Source organism: Syngnathus leptorhynchus, chromosome 1 (assembly GCF_054491065.1).
Source record: "Syngnathus leptorhynchus isolate UIUO chromosome 1, UIUO_Slep, whole genome shotgun sequence".
In the NCBI taxonomy this organism is placed as follows: domain Eukaryota; kingdom Metazoa; phylum Chordata; class Actinopteri; order Syngnathiformes; family Syngnathidae; genus Syngnathus; species Syngnathus leptorhynchus.
Genome location: NC_141195.1, coordinates 6,273,054 through 6,294,384, shown reverse-complemented (window position 1 = coordinate 6,294,384; position 21,331 = coordinate 6,273,054). Strand labels below are relative to the sequence as shown.

The following is a 21,331-nucleotide window of genomic DNA, read 5'->3' as shown; positions in this document are numbered from 1 at the left end:
GTTCTCCTTATCTATCCATCTATCTGTCTCGATATCTATCAGTTTGTTAAGAAACATTTGTGTCATCAGGCATGACGACAAGCGTGAACACGGAGTGGTAGCTTCATTTCAAGGTTCATTGTTTCCGCTTAGACGTGAACTGCATGAACTTGTAGGTGCATTCATGGTCTAATTGGCAGTGAAGGATTGTGTTATTATTTATTTGTCTGGTTATTTGCCAGCTTAGACTTCTGGGGTCAATGAAGCAGAAAATTGGCGTGCAAATATATATTACACACCATACATGGTAGATTTGTTGTCTCCATAGAAACCGGTTACCATTTTCTGTTGCTAAAGCAGACTGATTGATAAACACGCCGTAAAAATAATAATAATAATTTATAAATAAAAAGATGACAAGTGGACATGTGATGAAATGTTTACACATTGACAGGAAGATACAGAATGCTGTATTTACGTGAATGATAAATGAAGTAATGACCAGCTGAGGGGACATTTTAACTGCTGCTTTTCATGTGCATTTCATTCTCAATGCATGTTAAGATGGGTGAACAAAGCAAACATGTACTTGAAATTCTTCCAAGAGCAGCAGATAGAATTTCATTCAAGTTGCGTTCTCTTTTCTTATGTACGCACTGGTCATCATATAACAAATATGAATTAATATCGAGAAGCGTGAATGAACTGTAGAGACCCTGTGGCATTGAAAAGCAGCAAAAAAGGGGAATTGTTCCAGAAGGCCCTGAGAAAGTGGTGGAGAAAAGAATAAGAATAATAAATATTAGAAAGCTGTTTTGTGTGCAATATGTTAACATGGATTTCTTTCCTGGATATTATCACCATCCAGGTAGGCGCAGGAGCTCCTGTGTTTATCTTGATTGTCTTTTGACTGGCTGAAACCCACAAGCGTCCCGTAGTATCGGATAGATGTTTGCTCTGCAAATCCTCCATAAACCTTAATCCTTGTGTAGAATAAAACAGACGGATCCAAAAATGAAATGGTGGATGAGGAGTGATGATGAAACCCAGTCAGGGTATCTGCTCACAAGCTATTCATTTCCCAATCAGCCATCCTTAGCGTGCACTCAATCTGCCTCCATTACAGAGTAGACGTGTCCCCTTGTGCGTGGTGCTCCAGTGTCAATCCCATCTGACACGTTGCGCTTACCTTTGGTGTCACTGCAAAATGACAAATCTGCAACCCCAGTGGAACTTATACCTGTGCTCATCATCGGCAGAAAATTGTCTTCTTTTCACTCGCCTGGCTTTATTTCATGCGGTCATTTGCAGGGCTGTAGGACACCGCCAGAACTTCTCAGCTCATTTCTGAGAGTTATTTAGGATTTTAATAGAAATGAATGTAATTTATGAAGTTTTTACATCACGATGAAGATATCATGGTATTTTAAAGCCTTGAGTATTATACAACTTGAGAATCATAGAAAATCAAATATTTTTGTTTAATCGTGGTGTGTGTCAGGAACCTATTTTGTGGCGTATGCTACGGTTACGCTGTTTCCGGAAGCCGCGAATACTCCAAATGCCCAAATCTGTACTCAAGTCTTGTTTTCTCACAGTCTATGAAGGTGTCTGTGACGGGGTTGCTGAATTCTGAAGCCACATCACATTTCAGACCGCAGTTTAGTATGTTCCCTCCTGGCCTGTTACGTTTTGTCAAGGCTCACTACGATTAGAGCAGGGATGCCGAGTAGCCTTGTGGCCAGCCCAGGCAGAGTCAAATGAAGTTCAAGGCCTGGCACCAGAGTCAACATCAGTTTATTGAGTTACTTGTACACTGCCACTCAATTCAAAGTCAAAGTCAAAGTCCGCTTTATTGTCAATTTCTTCACGTTAAGACACACAAAGAGATCGAAATTACGTTTCCCACCATCCCACGGTGACTAGAGACTGATTGATCTGTTGATCAATCTAATCTAATTTCTAATTTGTCATATTTTATATTAGTTTTCTGTAAACAAATAATGCACTCATCCATCTGAAAGTTGTTCACAAACATTCAACACTAATAAGGTACGCAGCGGCGGGCATTTTGGAAAATGAAACACTCGGCTTAGCTTTTTGAAAAGTTACAATTGGCAAATGTGAATGTGTTGGGCTCTGTTACTGTCAGGTTTTGTTACGTTCATCTCATTTTTACAATGACTGACAAGAGTATACATCCGCACGTGGACTGCTGTAGCAAATGTTCTGATAATTTAAACATCTCACCAGGCAGTCGCTGGAATCACAGACCTACATTTTGCCCCCCCCTCCCTCTCGGTTGGCCATTGTGTTCTGTCCACAGTGGCCTGAAATGGGGCAGCCACAGCCGTTTGGAACATATTGTAAATGGAGCTTTAGAAAACATGCATGTGCATTGAATTCTTGAAAGAAAATTCGACAATGAAACCAAGTTAGAATTGTATGTTTGTGTCGAACATTTTCAATGAATTCAGAGCATCATCATTGAATTCTTTCAGAGAGAAGAAGGAAGAGAGCCTTGTCCATGGTAATATCAGAAGGCTGCTGTGCCCCTAACAAATGAAAAGGTTTTTCTGACGGACAAGTGAAGGAAGAGTGGGCAGACTAATCACAAGCTGCAGAGCCAGGCTGATATCCACCAAAGTTTCTAATAAACTTTGACTGCTACAAATTGCCTATTTTGTTTGTTATTGTTATTTTGTTTCTTTAAAAACTGGTTTAGGGAGGGCGTCAGTTTAATGTTACTTCAATAGGTAATTCAACATTTTGTGCATAATCTCTTGTGCAAATGCAAACTTGTATTGCTACACACCATCTGTTGATCAATCTAAGCAACTACCTTAGGGCAACGCAAGATAGTCAGGGCACTAAACGAAAACTAATTTGTCCAATACTTTGTTTTATGACCAAATAATGAAAGAGCTAATTACTGCGCTTTTTTGTTTAGTGCTAATTAACAGATGTTTGCACAGTTGCTCACTTAATGCCAGCAGAAGACTGTGCATGAATGCAGAATATGAAAAGAAAACAATATCCAAGCACAAGTCTTTAGTTTGTTGTCTGAAAGACGCTGAACAAACATGGCAATCATAAGTGTGTGAAGAACAAAAGCCTTGATCAAAGTAGTGGCTCGCATCAATTCCAGTCCAAGTCACAATCTCCCGAAGCCGTAGCTCTTCTGAAGACTAATTCTGCATTTTTTCAATCGGTCAATTTAGTGGCTGCTTTTATTAGGTACCAACACCAGACAATTAGTCTGTTTGCTTTTTCCATTGTCCAGCCCTTCGTGGCTCCTGAATGTTCATGGCTAAAATAAATTAGAAAAAGAAGTGACAATAAGGTGGCTTCAACTCCATTTTGCTTCCATTCTTCTAACAATCGGATCAAACGTATATTCCAGCGTTATAACGATATATGTTGGCTGATAACTCCAAATTGGCCATATTTGCACATCAGATTCCGATGAACTATTCCCTATACCACGTTTCACAGTCGCTCTTTTGAGTAGCTTGGCATCAACCAGAGCCGTTCACTTGTCGTGCGCCGCCAGCTGTCACGGCCGACTGTCGAATCAATCAGTTTTTTCTGGGAAGCTGAAAATGTACAGATCGTCCTTACCGCAGTGTTTCCGACGCTTCCTCCATGTTCCTCGAGATCCACTTTGTTGTTAGCAGTCCTCTCAGAGGGGAACTGACTGTGACTTTGACTGTGAAATCAGATAAATGTTTAATGGTTTCGTCGTATTATTGCATATACAAAAAGAAATTGATAGACAACTGGTATTGAATTCAAAAGTCAAGGATTATAACTTCATCAACTTGCTGTAAAAAAAAAAAAAGATTCATAAAAATCTTAACATTATTTAGCACACATGGAATTCTGGTACACACAGGATTTGCTTTTGCAGGCCACATAAAATGACGTAGCGTTCCAGATTTGGCCCCCGGATCTTGAGTTTGACACTGCGTTAGATGTTTCAACCGGAAGAACGGCGCTATTAGGATTCTAGGACGAATGCCCGAAGGTATGTACATGCATAATGCGCTGAATACAGTGTGAAAGTCGAGTGCTGTGGAAGGAGAAAAGAGCTACAGTCTCAGTAAGTGCATCACTCAGCTAAGTGCTGATAGCCTTATCATTAGGCGCCAAAGAAAGCTTACAGCCAAACGCTGCAGATCAGTGCACCGCTGCTTTTGTTTTTGTCTGTGAAAGAAAGCCACAGACCGACAGACAGAGATAGTCTGTAATGAGTTTTCTAAAAGCGTGATTTTTATGAATTTATCATGAAAAGAGTGAGTAAATGCGGGACAGGGTGTTGTGTTTGAAATGAAAGGCGGGAGGGTAAAAGGAAGATGGAGAGAAGGAAATTGTGGAGCCTCTGGTGATGATACGGCCGAAAACAGAAGCAAGTGTGTGTTTGTGGGGGTGGAAGGTTACTGTGGTCATGTTGTAAAATAAAATTTGACATTGATGTACGAGTCTGAAGTTGCAAAGACTGAACACACACACACACACACACAAAATATCTTAGTGCAGTTGAACCGCAATGAGCTTCACAGGTCAGTTACTGCCTTTTGGGGAATTCACATCAATCTTACTCGCCAACCAAAACGCCAGGAAATTAATTATTTAATGATTAGTCAATCCGTTTTACAGGCAAGATGTGACAATATAATGACAATAGGTGAATCCAGAGGGCACTTATTGTTACTGATAACATCTATATTATTTTTCTATAATTTCTTTTTTTTTTTTTTTATACTGAAAAGACAGTTTGAACTGCGCATTAAAGGTGAGGATGGACTAATGAGAGCCTCTGAAAGATTCCAGTTCCAGCCTTCCAGTTTGCATGTTCTCCCCATGCCTGTGTGGTTTTCCTACGAGTGTGCTAGTTTCCTGCCATGGCATGTTAGACCGGTTGACCACTCCAGATTGTTTGTAGGTGTGCTTGCGAGTGTGAAAGGTTGTTTGTCGATGTGTGCCCTGCAATTGGCTGGTGACCGGTTCATGGCGTCTTCAGCTTACCGCCCCAGAAATCAGTGTGCCAGGAGTGAAATTATAGCCACACTATATTCCTACTAGTCTATAAATTTCTTGGGGGTGAGTCCTTCATCACACACAAGATATTTGGTCAGGGCCTCTGACCCTGCAGAGGTGAGTTATTGGAGATTTGTCTTTTACGGATATTCATTCAGGCATGCTGCCAGGCTGCGACGTCCAATGATAAAAGCATTTTCACAACTGTTCACTTTTGAGGGCCTCTGAAAATGTACAAAATGAAAGTGTATGCTTGGAACCAAACAGGCATTCAAACTGCACGTTCAAATCGTAATTACAGAAACACCTCTAGGCAGCTTTCGGGTGATCGGGAAGTCACACGCTCAAATGCAAGAAGATGTGTCTGATCTTAAGATACTTTGTGGACACATCACACTGGTGCAGAACCAACTGGCTTTGTCTGGAGTATTTTTAGATTCATTATGTCTGATTACCGCCTAAACCCAGCAGTAGTTTGAAAAGCTCACTCGGCGATCCATTAAATTAACCAAAGACCTTTTAAATGAAGCAAATCAAAAGAGCGAAACTAACAATTAGTACAGCTCTGAGAATAGTATCGGCTGAGCTAAGGCAAAATCTCGGCACAGGCGATTGGGCCTTGAGGATGAAAATTTGGGAAAGTGAAGAAGGAAAAAAAAAAAAGTCCACAGAAAATTTATTCAACTAAACCAAGGGAATAATGTCACTTCTATGTGTATGCTTATTTAAACTTCAATATGTTTCAATATCGCTATTATTGAACAAAAAAACATGATAGCTGTTTGCTTCTTGCTTAGTTTGCTTCATCCTTTGATGAAACCGTTTTTAAATGAGCACGAACGTGAGTTTAAAGAAATGTCTACCATGTGATAGATTAAAAAATATATATTTTTTTAAAAAGTGTGCAAGCTGAAAACAAACAAAACAAAGCACCTCGGTTGTCACCATTTCGACAGACATTGGGAAGAATTAGCCGCCGAAGCACTCAGAGGGAACAAAAGCGAGTTGGCTTTGTTATTTTAATGATCTGAAGGCTACAGCAATAACTTTGACTTTTCTTGAAGCACTTTTACTGTAGTGTCCTTTTGCTTGATTGTACAAACTCCTCCAAGGAAAAATGGCTGAAAGAGCAGATGAAATATTGGTTGGAAATTGTGCCCATAAGAGGACTGGCAGAGCCACACACACACACAAAAAAATAAAAAATAAAAAATAGTGTTGTTCATGCGCCTTGAAAACAGTCATATGCAAAAGTTTGGACACCCCTGATCATTTGCATGATTTTCCTTTATAAATCATTGGTTGTTCAGATCAGCAATTTCAGTTAAATATATCATATAGCAGACAAACAGTGATATTTGACAAGTGAAATTAAGTTTATAGGATTTACAGAAATTGTGCAATCATTACTTGAACAAAAGTAGGCAGGTGCATAAATGTGGGCACCTCAACAGAAAAATCCTCCTTTTGCAGAAATAACAGCTTGGAAACGCTTCTTATAGCTTCCAATGAGAGTCTGGATTCTGGTTGAAGGTATTTCTTTACAAAAAACGTCTCCAGTTACGGGTATTTAAGGTGGCCAGTTGCAAGTGGCATTATGGAAGCCTCAAAACAACTGACAAATGACCTGAAAACAAAGATTGTTCAACGTCATAGTTGAGGGGAAGGATACAAAAAGATAGCTCTGAGATTTCAGCTGTCAGTTTGCACTGTGAGGAACATAGTGAGGTAACAGGCACAGTTCCAGTTAAGGCCCGGAGTGACAAACCAAGAAAAATCTCAGATAAGCAAAGGCAAAGGATGGTGAGAACAGTCAGCAGCTCCAAAGACCTACAACATGATCTTCATGCACATGGTGACATTGTGCATCGTTCAACTATTCAGTGCACTTTGTACAAGGAGATGCTGTATGGGAGAATAATGCGGCAGAAGCCTTTTTCTGTGCACATGCCACAAACAGAGTCACTTGAGGTCATTTAAAGCACATTTGGACAAGCCAGCTTCATTTTGGAATAAGGTGCTGTGGACTGATGAAACAAAAATGTAGTTATTTGGACATAACAAGGGGCGGTATGCATGGAGGAAGAAGAACACAGCATTCCATGACAAATACTTGCTACGCAGTCAAATTTGGTGGTGGTTCCAGTATGCTGTGGGGCTGTGTGGCCAGTGCAGGTAAGTGAAGGTCGCATGGATTCAAGTCAGTATCAGCAGATTCTTGCAATGTTCAAGAATCAGTGACAAAGTTGAAGTGGCATAGGGGCTGGATACCTCACCAAGACAACGACCCCAAGCACTGCTTAAATTCTACGAAGGCGTTCATCCAGAGGAACAAGTACAACGTTCTAGAATGGCCATCTCAGTCCCTAAACCTGAATATTATTGAAAATCTGTGGTGCGAGTTCAAGCGTGCTGTCCATGCTCGGAAACCATCAAGGCTGACTGAACTGGAGATGTTATGTCAAGAAAACTGGTCAAAAATGCCTTCAACCTGAATCCAGACTCTCGTTGGAAGCTTTAGGAAGTGTATAGAGGCTGTTATTTCTGCAAAAGGAGGATCTACTAAATATTGATGTAATTTTTCTGTCGGAGTGCCCGAATTTATGCACCTGCCTACATTTGTTTAGGTAATGATTGCACAATTTCTGTTAATCCTATAAACTTCATTTCACTTCTCAAATATCACTGTTTGTCTGCTGTATGATATATTTAACTGAAATTGCTGAGCCGAACAACCAATGATTTATAAAGGAAAATCTTAAAAATGATCAGGGGTGCCCAAACTTTTGCATGCAACTGTATTTGAAGATCTGTTCAAGGCTCTGCCTCTCAGACACATACTGTCTGTAACACCTATTGTGTGGTGAATGGGAATCATAAAAACAGTCTTTTTCTTTTCTTGAGTGTATTGCATTCCAAATGTTTCCATACAATAGACAGCTCAACTGCTGCTGATTTTCAAATTGTTTGGTCAGGCAACAAACCTGAAATGGTCATCCAAAGACAATTTGTGTTCAAAGCAATCTGCAATCAGAATGTTTGATTTCTCTTTGGAAGAGCTTTCCATCCATCCATCCATCCATCCATCCATCCATCCATCCATCCATCCATCCATCCATTCTCTGCAGCATTTGCCATGCGAGAGCGGAGGTGCCTATGGCCACCAGCTATGGGCAAGCGAGAAACTCTGGACCGGTCACCTGCCAATCACAGTAAATTACGGTTGGCAATACTCTGAAAACCACATGTCCAATTTTTGTCTTTTTTTACAGTTGATAGTTTCTCCACATTTTGGCCATCCATCATTACATCAGGCCTTCTCTAAAACTTCACTTTGTCAACACTAAGCTGCGTGTTATGCAATTCTTGAAACTCGTGATAGGTATGAGAGGTTACCAATGTTATGTTTCGATTTAAATGTCAAGTTGTCTTTCTTTGCATATTTATGCCGTGAAAGATGGGGAAAAGAGCCTACATGAAGAAATGTGTTAGCCCATCCAAGTCATTAATTAAAGTTTTATTCAAGAGCTGTAATCTCTCTCGTTTCTTGAATATATGATCAGTCAAGCAAAAAAAAAAAAAAAAAACAACCACCATGGAGCAAAAAAAAAAAAAAAAATGGCTCATGAACATAAATACTCAAGAGTGCCTGTGGCGCACTCATCAACATGGTATACCACTTAGAGACAATTTCAACACACTTATTTCTCTCGAGTCACTGTAGCAGACTCAGTCATTTGAACATGATGCGTATCTGCATTTCTGTAACATGCGAACCAGTGCCAAGGTCCATAAAGTATTCAAAATGTGATATTACACTGAGATTAAAAAAAGTTTGGTCCTGCAAAAGCATGCAGATAGACACTCGGCTCAGTTAACAGGGTTGCTCCATTTTTATTTTTTTTGTCAGCTCACGCCCAAAATATAGATAGCTGGTTACGACCCACAACACAATTCTTGACTTGACACAAAGTTTGGAAATGGCTGATGCGGTATATAGTATCCAACTGCCAATGTCAGCTCTGTGAATAACTACTACACTGACAATGACACTGCATGCTGCAAAAGCACTTTTTGCTGAAAATATAATAACAATTCAAAGGCTTATAGAGAATACAGTACACCGGCCAGTCTCAGCAATATTCGACTTCTCACACTTTTGCCTCTTGCCTGCAAATGTTTTAAAAAATTTTGATTCACTCGGTTTGTCCGTCAGAGCTAATTCTTTAATCCTTTCCAGTTCCACCTAGTAAAAGTGACATAGGTACTGGATTGCGCAACCAAAAAAACATCCACAGACAGAAAATTTAACAAATGCAATCGTCAATCAGGTTTGGAAAGTCCACACAGAATATGCTGCTCTGTTTTATTTTGCCACAAAAACATGTTGCAATTGTCCCAAAGGAACAAAAAGGAAGGAGAACAAGGTACAAGGAATGAAAAAAATTCATATCAACAAAGTCCACAAAACAGATTCAAGGTGGGACTCACCACGACGTGAACCATGACAACTGACAGCAAACACAAACGGAACTGTATGAAAGCAGGGAACAAGCCAATTGACGAGACAACAAGAAACACCCAGCGAGTGGCTGAGGAAGCTGATTGGAAGACACAAAGAACCCGGGTGACAAGCTCAGGTGGAAATAAAATACCTAACCAACAGGACAAGACATGAACCAAAAGAAAGCAAAATAACATGAAACACCCAAATCTGAATTAAAAACACAGATCATGACAATGAGAATCATATCTTAAAACCCAGAAATCATTTTTTTTGGGGGGGGGGGTGAAAGGTCACATATGCATTTTTTTATTGACTATTAATTTGGTCTGCAACGTTACAATGGCCTTCACCAAATTTTGGATTGCAGTGTGTCAACCCTATAAGAGTACCACCATAGTTGCCAAATCTCACACGCTGCATAACAATCTGTTACCGCAGCCTTGCTCAGCGGACTTTAAATATTTACTGGTATCCATAAACTCCATGCTGCTACCTGACAACTATAAGGTTGTTTGTGGCTTTCATAAAAAGAACAATCTAGCCAATATTTATCTTGTTAAAGTCTAGGTCCCATGAACTTTAAAAACCCATTTCTACATCACCATTAACAAACAAGCAAACAATCACTCCAGTATGTGAGTTCAAAGCTCGACTTCCACGTCACCGGCACCTTTCCCGGCACTTTTGATTTACTTGCGTGCTATATATGAGAGCATCATTGAAGATCACCTCTGAAAATGGAAGCTACTGGTGCATATGCTATCAGGCTCTTCCGTGTGTACAGAGATGTGGCATTTGGAAAAAGATGAGGTGGGTGAGCGATAGTATGGAGGTGGGATGGGGAGGGGGTCATTCGAGCGACAAACATACACCGGTGTACCGTGTGGCAACAAATTGCCTAGCTCCATCCTTCTGCCTGGCGCAGGGACGGAGAAGCAACCTGTCAGTGAGTGAGGGGGCTGGCTGAATGACTTCACATCACCCTTTCAGCTCCAGCAACTTCCCATTTATATTGTAATGCAAATCCACGGCCTTTCCCAGATGGTGCTTTTCCAGCATCGTGGGTGCATAGAAATATGATTATTTATCTCAAGCACTTCTTTAATGTACCCTCCTCCACCCGCTGCTCGCTGTCCCCCGCACACTTCATTGGCACTACTTTAAAGTCTGAGTAGTCTGATGTTCATCTCCTAATGGTTAACCCGAAGATAAAAAAAAAAAAAAAAGAATAGGAGGAAGGTGTCAAAGAACCCAAGAGATTACAGGAAGGCATCAAAGTGCACAAGTCACAAAGGAGAGGAGTGGGAAGGTGGATTTGGTCGGTAATTTTCCCAGCGTTAAGTGCACCCATGCTGAGAAAAATATTATCCACATGCACATCGATCTTTATTGAGATCATTTCAAAGCACATTGGGTTCAGCAGCACTGCGTACCCCCCACTTCCTCGTGCTTGTATATTTGTGTCCAAACTCATCCCACATTTCAAAAGCACAAGCGTTACGTGTCTTGAAATCTTTATATTGAGTCCGTGTGATCGTTTTTCCGACAGTATATCTGCCCTTGAGATTGACTGTCAACCAATCAAGAGTAAATTCCAACTTGCACTGTCATGAACCTACCGTGTTATGTCGCATGCTAAAATGCTAAAAGGTTGCACCAGAGGCTGTCAAAACCTTTTTTATTCACTGTTGTGTCTTTGATCAAAGAAAGAACGCATTTGAATTGGCATCAGTTTTAAATTGCCCCACTGAAGACAATAAAATAAAATAGTGTGCTGCTGTGCACAAATGAAATGAAAACTGCTGATTATATAAAACATACACACACAATAAACAAAGAATAATTAAAATGGTCCCTCACTAAGCTTGATGAGCACCTGTTACGGTATATTCTTACATTTAACACTTGATTCTTTTTGCTCTCATCGTCTATTTTTTCATAGAAACCGATTGGTTGTTATTTATTAAGTAAAAATCTCTCTCTCGCTCTCTCTCTCTCTCTCTCTCTCTCTCTCTCTCTCTCTCTCTCTCTCTCTCTCTCTCTCTCTCTCTCTCTCTCTCTCTCTCTCTCTCTCTCTGATGAGCCGTCAGACCCTCTCTCGGCCTAACTTCCATCGTCTAAGTGCAGTGAGCATCTTTCTATACAGTGTCACTCATAGCAGAGGAGAACATAACATTGCCTCTAAAAAGACACTTTGCTACCTTAAAACCATTACCAAGCCAAATTCCAGGCTGCTCTCTTTAATGTGACAGCACTTTGTAGTCGTCAAAGCGAGATAATGCGCAGCAGCGCAAACGGCATATCGCTCAGCTTCAGTACGTGAAAAACAGCCACATCCTCGGGGACCGTGTGTGCAGTAATCAACTGTGTGCTTTAAGTTGTTCAATTATACTGTCAGCACTTCCATATTTTTATCGCAGCACCTTAACAGGATCCTTTGCCTTCCTTAGAGGCCTTTAGGCTGCACTTGACATTTTCAACGCTGTGTAATTAGATCGCAATCGAGTGCCAGATCGACTTCACTGACTGTTGTCGCCTCATTATGCACTATGACAAGAATTTGTATACCTAATGTCACTTCATCTTCATCGACGGGTCAACAGTTTGTTACACATCTTATCTTTGCTCATTTTGTTCAATGATCCGGCTCGTGTTTGTTTGTTTTCAATATGTAAAATGTATCCTTTAAGTTTGGTATGTGGAAAGAGCACGCACTCCGGAAAGAGCCAATCGCATTCAGTTCACTTTTTTTGATTCATGGTTTCTTTGAACTTGTAAAATTGCAATGAACGATGGATACTATCAGAGCTCACATGTGCACTGCGATAGAGGAAAATGACGGTCACAACTGCAACTCATCAGAAGGTTCGCTGACCCATTACATCACCTCCTGAAAGCACAACTATTACAATCCATTTCAACCCATTTCAGCAAAACAAATTGCTGAATAAATCACTGGCAATTGCGTTGGCTAAAAAACACAACCGCCATTTTTTTTTCTCCTGTCACTCCTTTAGTGCAAAATTCAAAGAGATATTGTGTTTGTCATGTTTGGCCTGTTGTCATTCCACATCACTCTCCAAACATTTTACCTGCCCACTCAAAAAAATGTTTTGGACGGAAGCCTGGTTGGTCCCTACGGGTTCATGTTGCTCTCCATCTGTGCTGAAGGAAAAACCTTAGCGTGGCCATTACGGTGAAGTATTGGCAAAGTCAGGTTTTGGAGAGGCGGCTGGCAAGACTGGTGGTTTTCGGCAAAAGTGCAGAAAACTCCATCTTGTATAGCGCCTGTTATTTTTTGGGGGTCATAAGTGAGCTTCAGCTGACATTTGGGAAAAGGCACTCTCAACTCAACCAGTCAATCATGGGCACAGACAAACCTTTCACACTCACATTGATGACATCACTGAGTTGAATTAGAACTGCTCGGATGGAATTCAGTGAACCATTACATCATCTTCAGTGACTTGCCACAAAAAAAGTTGCATCTCAAATAAAAGATAACATAACATAATCATTTTTAAACTTGGGTATTCATTAGATTTCAAGATGATTATGGACCAGTTGTTGTGTTTATTGAGTTCTTTAGATGGCACTCTTTGTTCATCGTAGGCCTGAAAGCAGGCGGATTTTTTCTTATTTCTTAAACCCTTGCGCAGTCAAAAATACAACTGGTTCATGAACCAAATTTCACGCGTCATTTTCCCATACTGCTTGATGTCAGAACAACAAAAATCATCATGAGTTTAGATTCCAATATAGATATTTGACACAATATGAACATATAAACTACTAGATAGATAATCTTTTGAGCATAAACTCACATCACAACCAAATTGAGCAAAGCGTGGGAGTAGGACTGAACACCCAGAAGTGAGCGATGATTTCGTTAGTTAAGATGCAACATTGCCCTCTATAGGCCATAACTATAAGTTATTTCGACCCTCTTTTACATGGTGCCTACAGAGCTTGCAGACGTGCCCTCAAAGGCTGCTTTCAGAATCAATCTCACACACACACACACACACACACACACACACACACACACACACACACACTCATGTCACAGAACAGTTCATTATTGTTCAATTACCAGTGAATGTTCAATAGCGAGCCCATTACAGGGGAAAGTTCCAAGCTTGCTGCCAAGAGACCAGAAGAACAAGTATGACATTTTAATGGTACCATTAAAGATGAACAATGACAAATAAATCTGTTAGAGTGGATTGTGACCTCTATGGACTTATATATGGAAAAGAGAAAGCAACTAAATTGTGAAATTAATGAAAAATCGGCCCATACATGAAATGATTTGCTGAACCTCCTTTAAGAAAGATCTATATCAATATCATTATCATTCATCGTTACACTTGATCTTTTGCAAAATTAACATCGGTGATGTACGTATTGACTGGTGTAATATTTGAGGATCAGTTTACATCAGTTCTTGTGGCACATCTTTTCCTTTCATTGGCACGCCTTTCCTATTTGAGTGTTGTATCGCGCATCTTTCAATGAAGTGGGTCACAAATTTGGAGAACACACAATGCTGAATCCTGATATCTATTTTCAGCAGGAACACTGAGGCATGTCTGGAAACCTAAGGTAAAACTCGCTGTTACATTATAATGAAAGCGTTTTAGTGCTATCAATAGGGTGCATCGAAATGTCAACTAATGTGCAATGAAAATGTTCATAAGATGTGTAACAAAAAAGAGACTAGAATGTTTTATGTAGCCAGACAGCCATAAATCAAGCAGAAGACAATGAAAGTGTCACAATGTTCAATTACTCCAGAGAACACTTGATGTTTGATCACCATGAAAGTGTGTTTCTTCTTCAAATGCTCCCTGTGGAGGGAATCATCAGAGTGAAAAACAAGAGAGAGAGAGACTAAAAAAAAAAAAAAAAAACTGGCAAGTACCAGCTCCCCTGGCTTCTTTTAGTACTCAGCCAAGATGGACATATTGCATCTGTAAACAAATCGAAAGGTTGGCCGTGTGACAAGCCAGCAGCAATGGCGCAATCCCGCGCCGTGTCATTCCCATGGTGCAGACGGCAGGGAGTCTCAACGATGCCATCAGTCTTTTGGCGGCAGACTGAAAATAAGGAAGACTTCTGCTTCAGGTGTTATAGCTAAATATGGTTTAGATATGCTGAATGCTGAGAGAACATGTTAACTCCAGCCAGAGTACAATATATTCCAAATTTTATTTAATAGGAAAAAAAATCTATACACATCTATCAACTATATAAAAGATGTCACAACGTGGATATCTACACACTTTAGATATGTAGTGGAAGAACATGTATTTGTTTAGACTGTCACCACGATGGCATAAATATGTGTTGTAAATAATGTGAAATGTTTTTTCTTTACTAAGGCTTGGACATAGCTTACGTGGGTAAATGCTGACCTCTAGCGGTCAAATAAATAATTTCCCCTTTCTAAAGCATCCCCAATGGAGAGTTTTCCCCTATAGAGGGCCCCCTTCTCAAAGTTATTCTCAGTCAGAAGCAGGACACTGATGCTCGACAATAAAGTCGAGTGAGGAGTGGCATTTGAAAGATACCGAAATTTTCAATTTTTTGCCTTAATCGGTACCCACTTTTAAAATGATCGTTATCGAGTTCCACACGCTACATGTTAACCTGTGTGGAGGCAAATCACGCTTAGGCTCTTTGAAAATGAATTTAAATACATAACATCCTTTCCTAGAGGAGAGTAAACATTATAATGGGTTTCCAGTACTTCCAAGCTATCCGGGAGCATCTCAACTTTTAATATCACATGGTTAGTGATAGGTAAAAAAAATAATCATGTGTTGGTATTGAGTGGTTGAAGAAACCTGCCCCCCATCCTGAAATTCATTCATTCTATCATTTATTTATTTATTTATTTATTTATTTATTTATTCATTCATTCATTCATTCATTTGTGGATGAAATTTTAGATGGATCAAATTTTAGATGTGCTGGGATTCATTTCAGGGGTGCTTTCGAACCCCACCAACTGGGCTAGGGCTCTTTTGGGGAGTTTGTGCAATAAAATGCTTTGCAGGGACCCAGTGATATCCTTGCCCTCACCGCAGGGGGAAAAAAAAGTCCTAGCTTTGACCAAAGTAAATAACACTCATAAGAAATATATGACAGTATTTTTGCTGATGTTGCACTTTTGTTTAATAAAACAATATAACAAGTTACATCAAATCTCAAGTCAACACCACCAGCTCCCAAAAGTAGTTTCCAAGATCTTGGGAGGGTTACTGTATCATGCTACATTTTGCATCAGGTATGTAATGCATCCATTAAAGTATAAACCAATGTTTACATTCAAGTGCATGAATGCTAGCGTGAACAATAAGACCCCCTCCCACACACACATAAACACACTCACACCACCCCTCTTGATATGTATTACAAAGATATATGAAATTCTCTGAGCAAAAAAAGGCACAGCTTTCATTTACTGTGTCAAAGTTCATTAAGGCCTTTTCATTTTTAAAGTACTCACTCATTCATCAAATCATTAAGTACAAACTAACGGCATCCAATAAAAGGACAAATCATGTTTTTTACAGTTCTATAATTTAAGATTTTTTGAAGTTGTGAAACTCTAACGAGGCATTAATGACTATGTTTTGTATGTTGTCGTCACGCATCATATCGGGAGCCTTTCTTTGCATTTTGTCATCCTTATTTAGAAGCATGCTACGGGAGACAATTTTTTTTTAAATGTGGACTCGAAGACATTTCCTATTTGACAGAAGCACTCATGCATCCACATTGTGTGCAATACATTCCACTGAGCATGCACTCGGAAAACGTGCGACATCATCTTCATTGACAGTCGTGTGCTTTATCAACAAAATCGGTTGTATAAGCAAAAGCGCTTATAAATTGTCCTTCACACTGACATTCTCCTTGTTCGAGGGAACTCCTGGAAGCTACGCCCTGGTGAGTGCGTTGCTCCTGGGGAAGACAGTCCCGTATTGTTCCTGCAGCCCGGGGAGCTGCTGTGGATCCTATAGGAAACTGAGTTGTAGTAGACAGATCTGACATGGTTGCTTTTGCATTGACTGCTGGGGCTATCGCAAATGTCCATGGGGAAGCACACACAGGAGCAGAGCGAGCTGAGGCTCGACTCCGGCTTGCATCCGTCCGGCGTCACCTCCAAGCGCAGCCTGCAGGGGCTTCCCCCTCGCTCGTGGTTGTCCGCCGACGAGCCGATCAGGTTGGTCCGACTCGTTCCCCCCTCCATCGGCACAAACAGCGGACTCTGGCTGTGACTGTACGCCACGTTGTGACTGTGCCTTTCCCTGCAGTCGTTTCTGCTGCGCTCGCCCATAGCATGAAGGCGGGAAGCTCCGTCTAAAAGGCCTCGGTCTCTCTTCAGGGATGCTCTCTGTTGAGCATCTCTGCGTTCGTCTTCACTGTTCATGGTGAGGAAGCGGAGCACCACTAAGTTCAGGAAGGCCCCTATGACTGTAAGTCCTACCAGGATGTACATGAAGCTAAAAACCGCATAGAAGGTTTTCTCCTGGAGGTCCTCCTTTTTCTGCAAGGCCACAAAGTCTCCAAAGCCAATCGTAGTGAGGGTGATGAAGCAGTAGTAGTAAGCGTGGAAGAAGCTCCATCCCTCAAAGTGAGCAAAAGCGGCAGCCCCCACGCACAGTGTACCAATACAAGACAAGAATCCCACGATAACCATGTTCTCCATGGACACCTCTGTATTTTTAAAGCCCAGGCACTTTTTGGTCTTCTGGAGAAGATAGCGCACAAATGTGTTCATCCTCTCTCCCAGGCTCTGGAACATGACCAAAGTCAGAGGAATGCCCAGGACTGCGTAGAACATGCAGAACACCTTTCCTGCGTCTGTGCTTGGTGCTGCGTGACCGTAACCTTCAAATGAGAGGCAGCAATGAGTTTTGGTAGTGAACTTACATTTTTAAACACTTGCAAAAAAAGAACTGAATGTCTTAAGAGGGGTTAAATACTGTAGCAATTTTCATGCATGGTTGGAATTAACAGCTTGCAGTTGGATCCCCACCCCACCCCTCTCATAGAGCAAATAAGACACAGGTGTCAAACAGGTGGCCCGGGGGGCCAGATGGGCCCGCCACATCTTTTCAAGGGGCTGATGAAAGCAAATTGTGTGCCGTCTTCAGGTTTCTTGCTAAAATAAACACAATTATAATTTGTATTCTCTTTAGGGTTGTAACAAAGGATTATGTTTAATTAATTATTCTGTTGATTAGTTTGTTGATGAATCAGATAAAAGACATTTTTATTCCAAACACCTTGTTGAAACATAAGACGTTGTTTCCAATTGATTGATTTCATAATAAAATCGATAAATGTCATAATTATTAGTTATTCATTTCATGTTGCACCTCTGCTTCGCATTTATTTTTTGTTCCAAATCCTTTTACGCAACAAACATTTAAGAACATTTGGAACAAACAGTTTTGACTGGCCCGGCTTCTGATTTCATAATGAGTTCATCACTTTGTTTTGGGTGTAACATGAGGCAATCATACACTTATTTGGGTTCTAACGGCCCTCTAAAGAAAACCATTATAAATCACCATAACTGTGACCCGTGACAAAAATGACTTTGACACTTGGGTTTGAACGACTAACGGTTTATGTTACAGTACATTTCTACATCTCAAACACAATCACAAAAATAAACTTCTTGTTAGCAATTAATTTAAATTTAAACTGAGCCTCGGCTTCGCAAAGTCAGTATCAGATGACAGCAATGCATGATTAAAATGTCAATTCCATCTTACCGATGGTGGTGATTACTGTAATAGCGAAGTAAAAAGAACCGGCAAATTTCCACTGTCTCCCGGCTCGATGGGGCACCGCTTGCAGTACCACCCGCTCGATGTCTTGGTAGTCGTCCTCGGAGAAGAAGTACTTCTTTTTCATCTCGTTGCGCTTCTGCTCCAAGTAGCGCCTGCGGGCGCTTTCCGTCTCCGACTCAAGCGCGTCAAAGACGGCGGCGCCTACCAGCAAGTAGGAGAGCATGCAGAGGATGAGCGACAAGGTCCGGACGTTTTGTTTCTTCATCCTCGGCGCTGACGTTGTTACAGGTGGGAGCCTGCTGCTCCTCGTCACATTAGTGGTGCAGCCTGTTGCGTGTTTTACATCAACAAGGAGGGGGGGTTGTTGATCATCTTAGCACGGTGATCTGTTAAAGAGCCAAGTGGTCCCAGATTTCCTCTTCGCATGCGCAAACAAGCACCCGGTAGTGTGTAAATACGCGTGTGAGAAAGCGTGCGTGCGTGCTCGTGGTCGTGCGTGAGCGAGTAGCAACAAGTCGGCTCTCTCATCGTGAGGGGCGAACATCAGCACCATGGACAGCGACTTCCTAGTTTGAGCTACGTGGTGTCGTGTCGTGTCGAGTAGTGTCAGAAAGGCTGCAACCAACGCAGACTGCTGCTTTCCCTGCAAGAACACGGTTGTGCTCGTGGCGTGGGATTAAGACGAATAAAGGAATAGATTTTCAATATTTGCTTTTATAATGACGTCAGTGTATTATCACGCATTTTCAGGTTCTCGAAAATTTAGCAAACTTGTCGCCTGAGATGATGTCATAAATAAATGCAATGCTACATTTGCTGCTTCTTTAAATATAGAGACACTAGGATGTTGGTTTCCATGGTTACCTGTTTCAAAAGCAAGTACGGACACGGTGAGTTTGAGGGTGATATTTACCCAGTTTTCAACTATCCAGTACGTATATTGTACACTCCCGTTGAAACATTTTACAATAAGAACACCAATAATTTAGCTTACGAATATTTGGGACATTTAGAAGACATTACTGTTTTTTAGGTGGGCAAAATGTATTATAACAGATCGTTAGAAAAGAAAATATCAAAGTGAAGCTACAAATCCTTTACCTCAAGCCTTCTGTGACCCAATGACAACCTCCAAATTTTAAAACATTCTTACTTTGTGATACCGTTCCAGCCTTCCACCATTCCCCAACAAATAAAATTCATGCATTCTAGTGTTGACGTCTGACAACTTTGGCCTGATGAAGGTTATCATCTTTTTTGCCTCATCAGCGCGCTTGAAATTTTTGTCAAACATTTGGCTCTTGAGTCAACATTCATGACAAGAATGAATCCGACAGTAAAATGTCTAAATTTGTTCCTTATCTCCAATTAGCACAATCCAATTGGGTCTCTGTAAATTGTTTCATCTTGCTGTATATTAACAAATGTTTCCTTCCTCATTGAGTAAACAGCATAAGTGATAGAGCAGCCAGACTAAATAGCTACTCTGACTGTCCTCCAGTTTCCACAGCAACCAGGACTAAAAATAGAAACTCACACCAGTGGCCGTCGAAGATGAATTTCCAGTAATGGTACGTGATTCTATTTATAGTTCTGTATTGTATAAATGCAGCTCGCTGGTTCCTGTCCAGCTATGGATAGAATGGGCCTAATCGTTTGTTAAAACCACTAAGTTTGTGAGTTTTTAGCCTTGGTAAATTTATGCATGAAAAGGGGAATCTAGTTTTAGAGTAAGATTTAGGGTTTTTAATTTGCATTTTAGGTAAATTAGTTACAAAATTCATGTCTATTTTTAAAAAAAAAATCATTATTTACAGTATGAATTTTACTTTGTATGAATGGCTATGATGGGCATACAAAATTATGTCCATGTACAACAACTTGGGTTCTGCATTTACAGAACTTTCCAGTTTGTTTAGAGCCACCTAATTCTTGAAGATAACCCTAGCCCCCTGGCATAAAAATTTTACCCCAGCCAACAAGCTTAAGTTACTGCATGCCATCTCGCTCTACATAGCTTGTATGAAATGTGTCAATTTTTTCATAAAAATGTACTTTGGTATGTTATGACTCAAGTGTTTGCTTGTTTGCTTTTTTTTTGAAGATGGAACATTGAAGTATGAAATCAAAGTTGAAGCACAAATACCACGAGACCTGTTTCATGATGCGGTGATGAGACAAAATTATTCTTGATAATTGTATTTTAATAAATACTTGCATTAATTATTCAGTGTCCATATATTTTGGTGCCGCTCTATACTTAACTGAAATGTTTCAGAATAAATGTGTGATTCTGTCTTTAAGGTCTATTCCTTCTTTCTATTCTCAGATCAATTACTTTACATGCCCGTCAGATGGATGAACATTTGAAATAAGTGCTTGGATATGTGGATATGCTCACAAAAACAAGTCTTCATAGTTAGCTTGCTCCTTCAATTTATTTTGACTACTTTGCTCTTCTGCTGCTTTTCAAATACATGCTGTTAAACATCATAACACAAAACAGCCGTTCAACTGGTACAAATGCACAGATATTAATATCAAAGAAATAAAATCATGTGGAGGCTTCAGCGGGCGTCAGCATTTAGAATGAATATCCTGTCTTAGAACAAGGTAAAGAATGCATGACAATACACGATTATGTAAAATGAAATCTATCATTAAATACGGATAGATAGTGGAAAATAGGAAAGAATGATGGTAAAATGTTATGGTTGAGTAGGATTATAAGATCCAGAGGAGTCCAGAACACCAGATGACATGTGCCAGCTCCTGTCAGGTTCTGAATCCTATTCTCGTCGTTGGGGTCTGCTTCAGGATCAGGAAGCCATCAGCTATTTTGACCATCGCCAAACTTGTATATTCCCAAAGTCAGAAAAAGTCAACAGACTGGAACGAATTCCGACATAGCTAAGTTAATAATAGTTAACATTACTTGGGAACAGAAAAATTAGCTTGATAGCCCTCTCCCGAGCTAGCTACTTTCTCTCCT

At 40.4% G+C, this 21,331-nt stretch overlaps 1 protein-coding gene and 2 long non-coding RNA genes across 3 annotated transcripts; 1 reads left to right on the top strand and 2 right to left on the bottom strand.

Annotated features, from left to right (window-relative positions):
• Positions 1-3,116: 3,116 nt before the first annotated feature.
• LOC147061600 (uncharacterized) lies at positions 3,117-9,598 on the bottom strand. Its single transcript, XR_015067955.1, has 3 exons — positions 9,511-9,598; positions 3,601-3,688; positions 3,117-3,289 (listed from the first exon to the last, which is right to left on the bottom strand). It is a non-coding gene; the product is annotated as an uncharacterized LOC147061600 (long non-coding RNA).
• A 6,140-nt stretch (positions 9,599-15,738) lies between these two features.
• On the bottom strand, positions 15,739-18,941 carry kcnk15 (potassium channel, subfamily K, member 15). Its single transcript, XM_085924569.1, has 2 exons — positions 18,322-18,941; positions 15,739-17,428 (listed from the first exon to the last, which is right to left on the bottom strand). The coding sequence occupies exons 1-2, from the start codon at positions 18,602-18,604 to the stop codon at positions 16,434-16,436; spliced, it is 1,278 nt and encodes a 425-aa protein (XP_085780695.1). The 5' UTR covers positions 18,605-18,941; the 3' UTR covers positions 15,739-16,433.
• Positions 18,942-19,087: 146 nt separating this feature from the next.
• On the top strand, positions 19,088-20,637 carry LOC147061598 (uncharacterized). Its single transcript, XR_015067597.1, has 3 exons — positions 19,088-19,229; positions 19,841-19,910; positions 20,444-20,637. It is a non-coding gene; the product is annotated as an uncharacterized LOC147061598 (long non-coding RNA).
• The last annotated feature ends 694 nt before the right edge of the window (positions 20,638-21,331 follow it).

What these genes read in the sequence shown, in the direction of transcription:
- kcnk15 (XM_085924569.1), bottom strand. Translation starts at nt 18,604, where the DNA reads ATGAAGAAACAAAACGTCCGGACCTTGTCGCTCATCCTCTGCATGCTC. An exon ending in TACAGTAATCACCACCATCG is followed by an intron (nt 17,429 to 18,321) that starts GTAAGATGGAAT and finishes TCTCATTTGAAG; the next exon opens with GTTACGGTCACGCAGCACCA.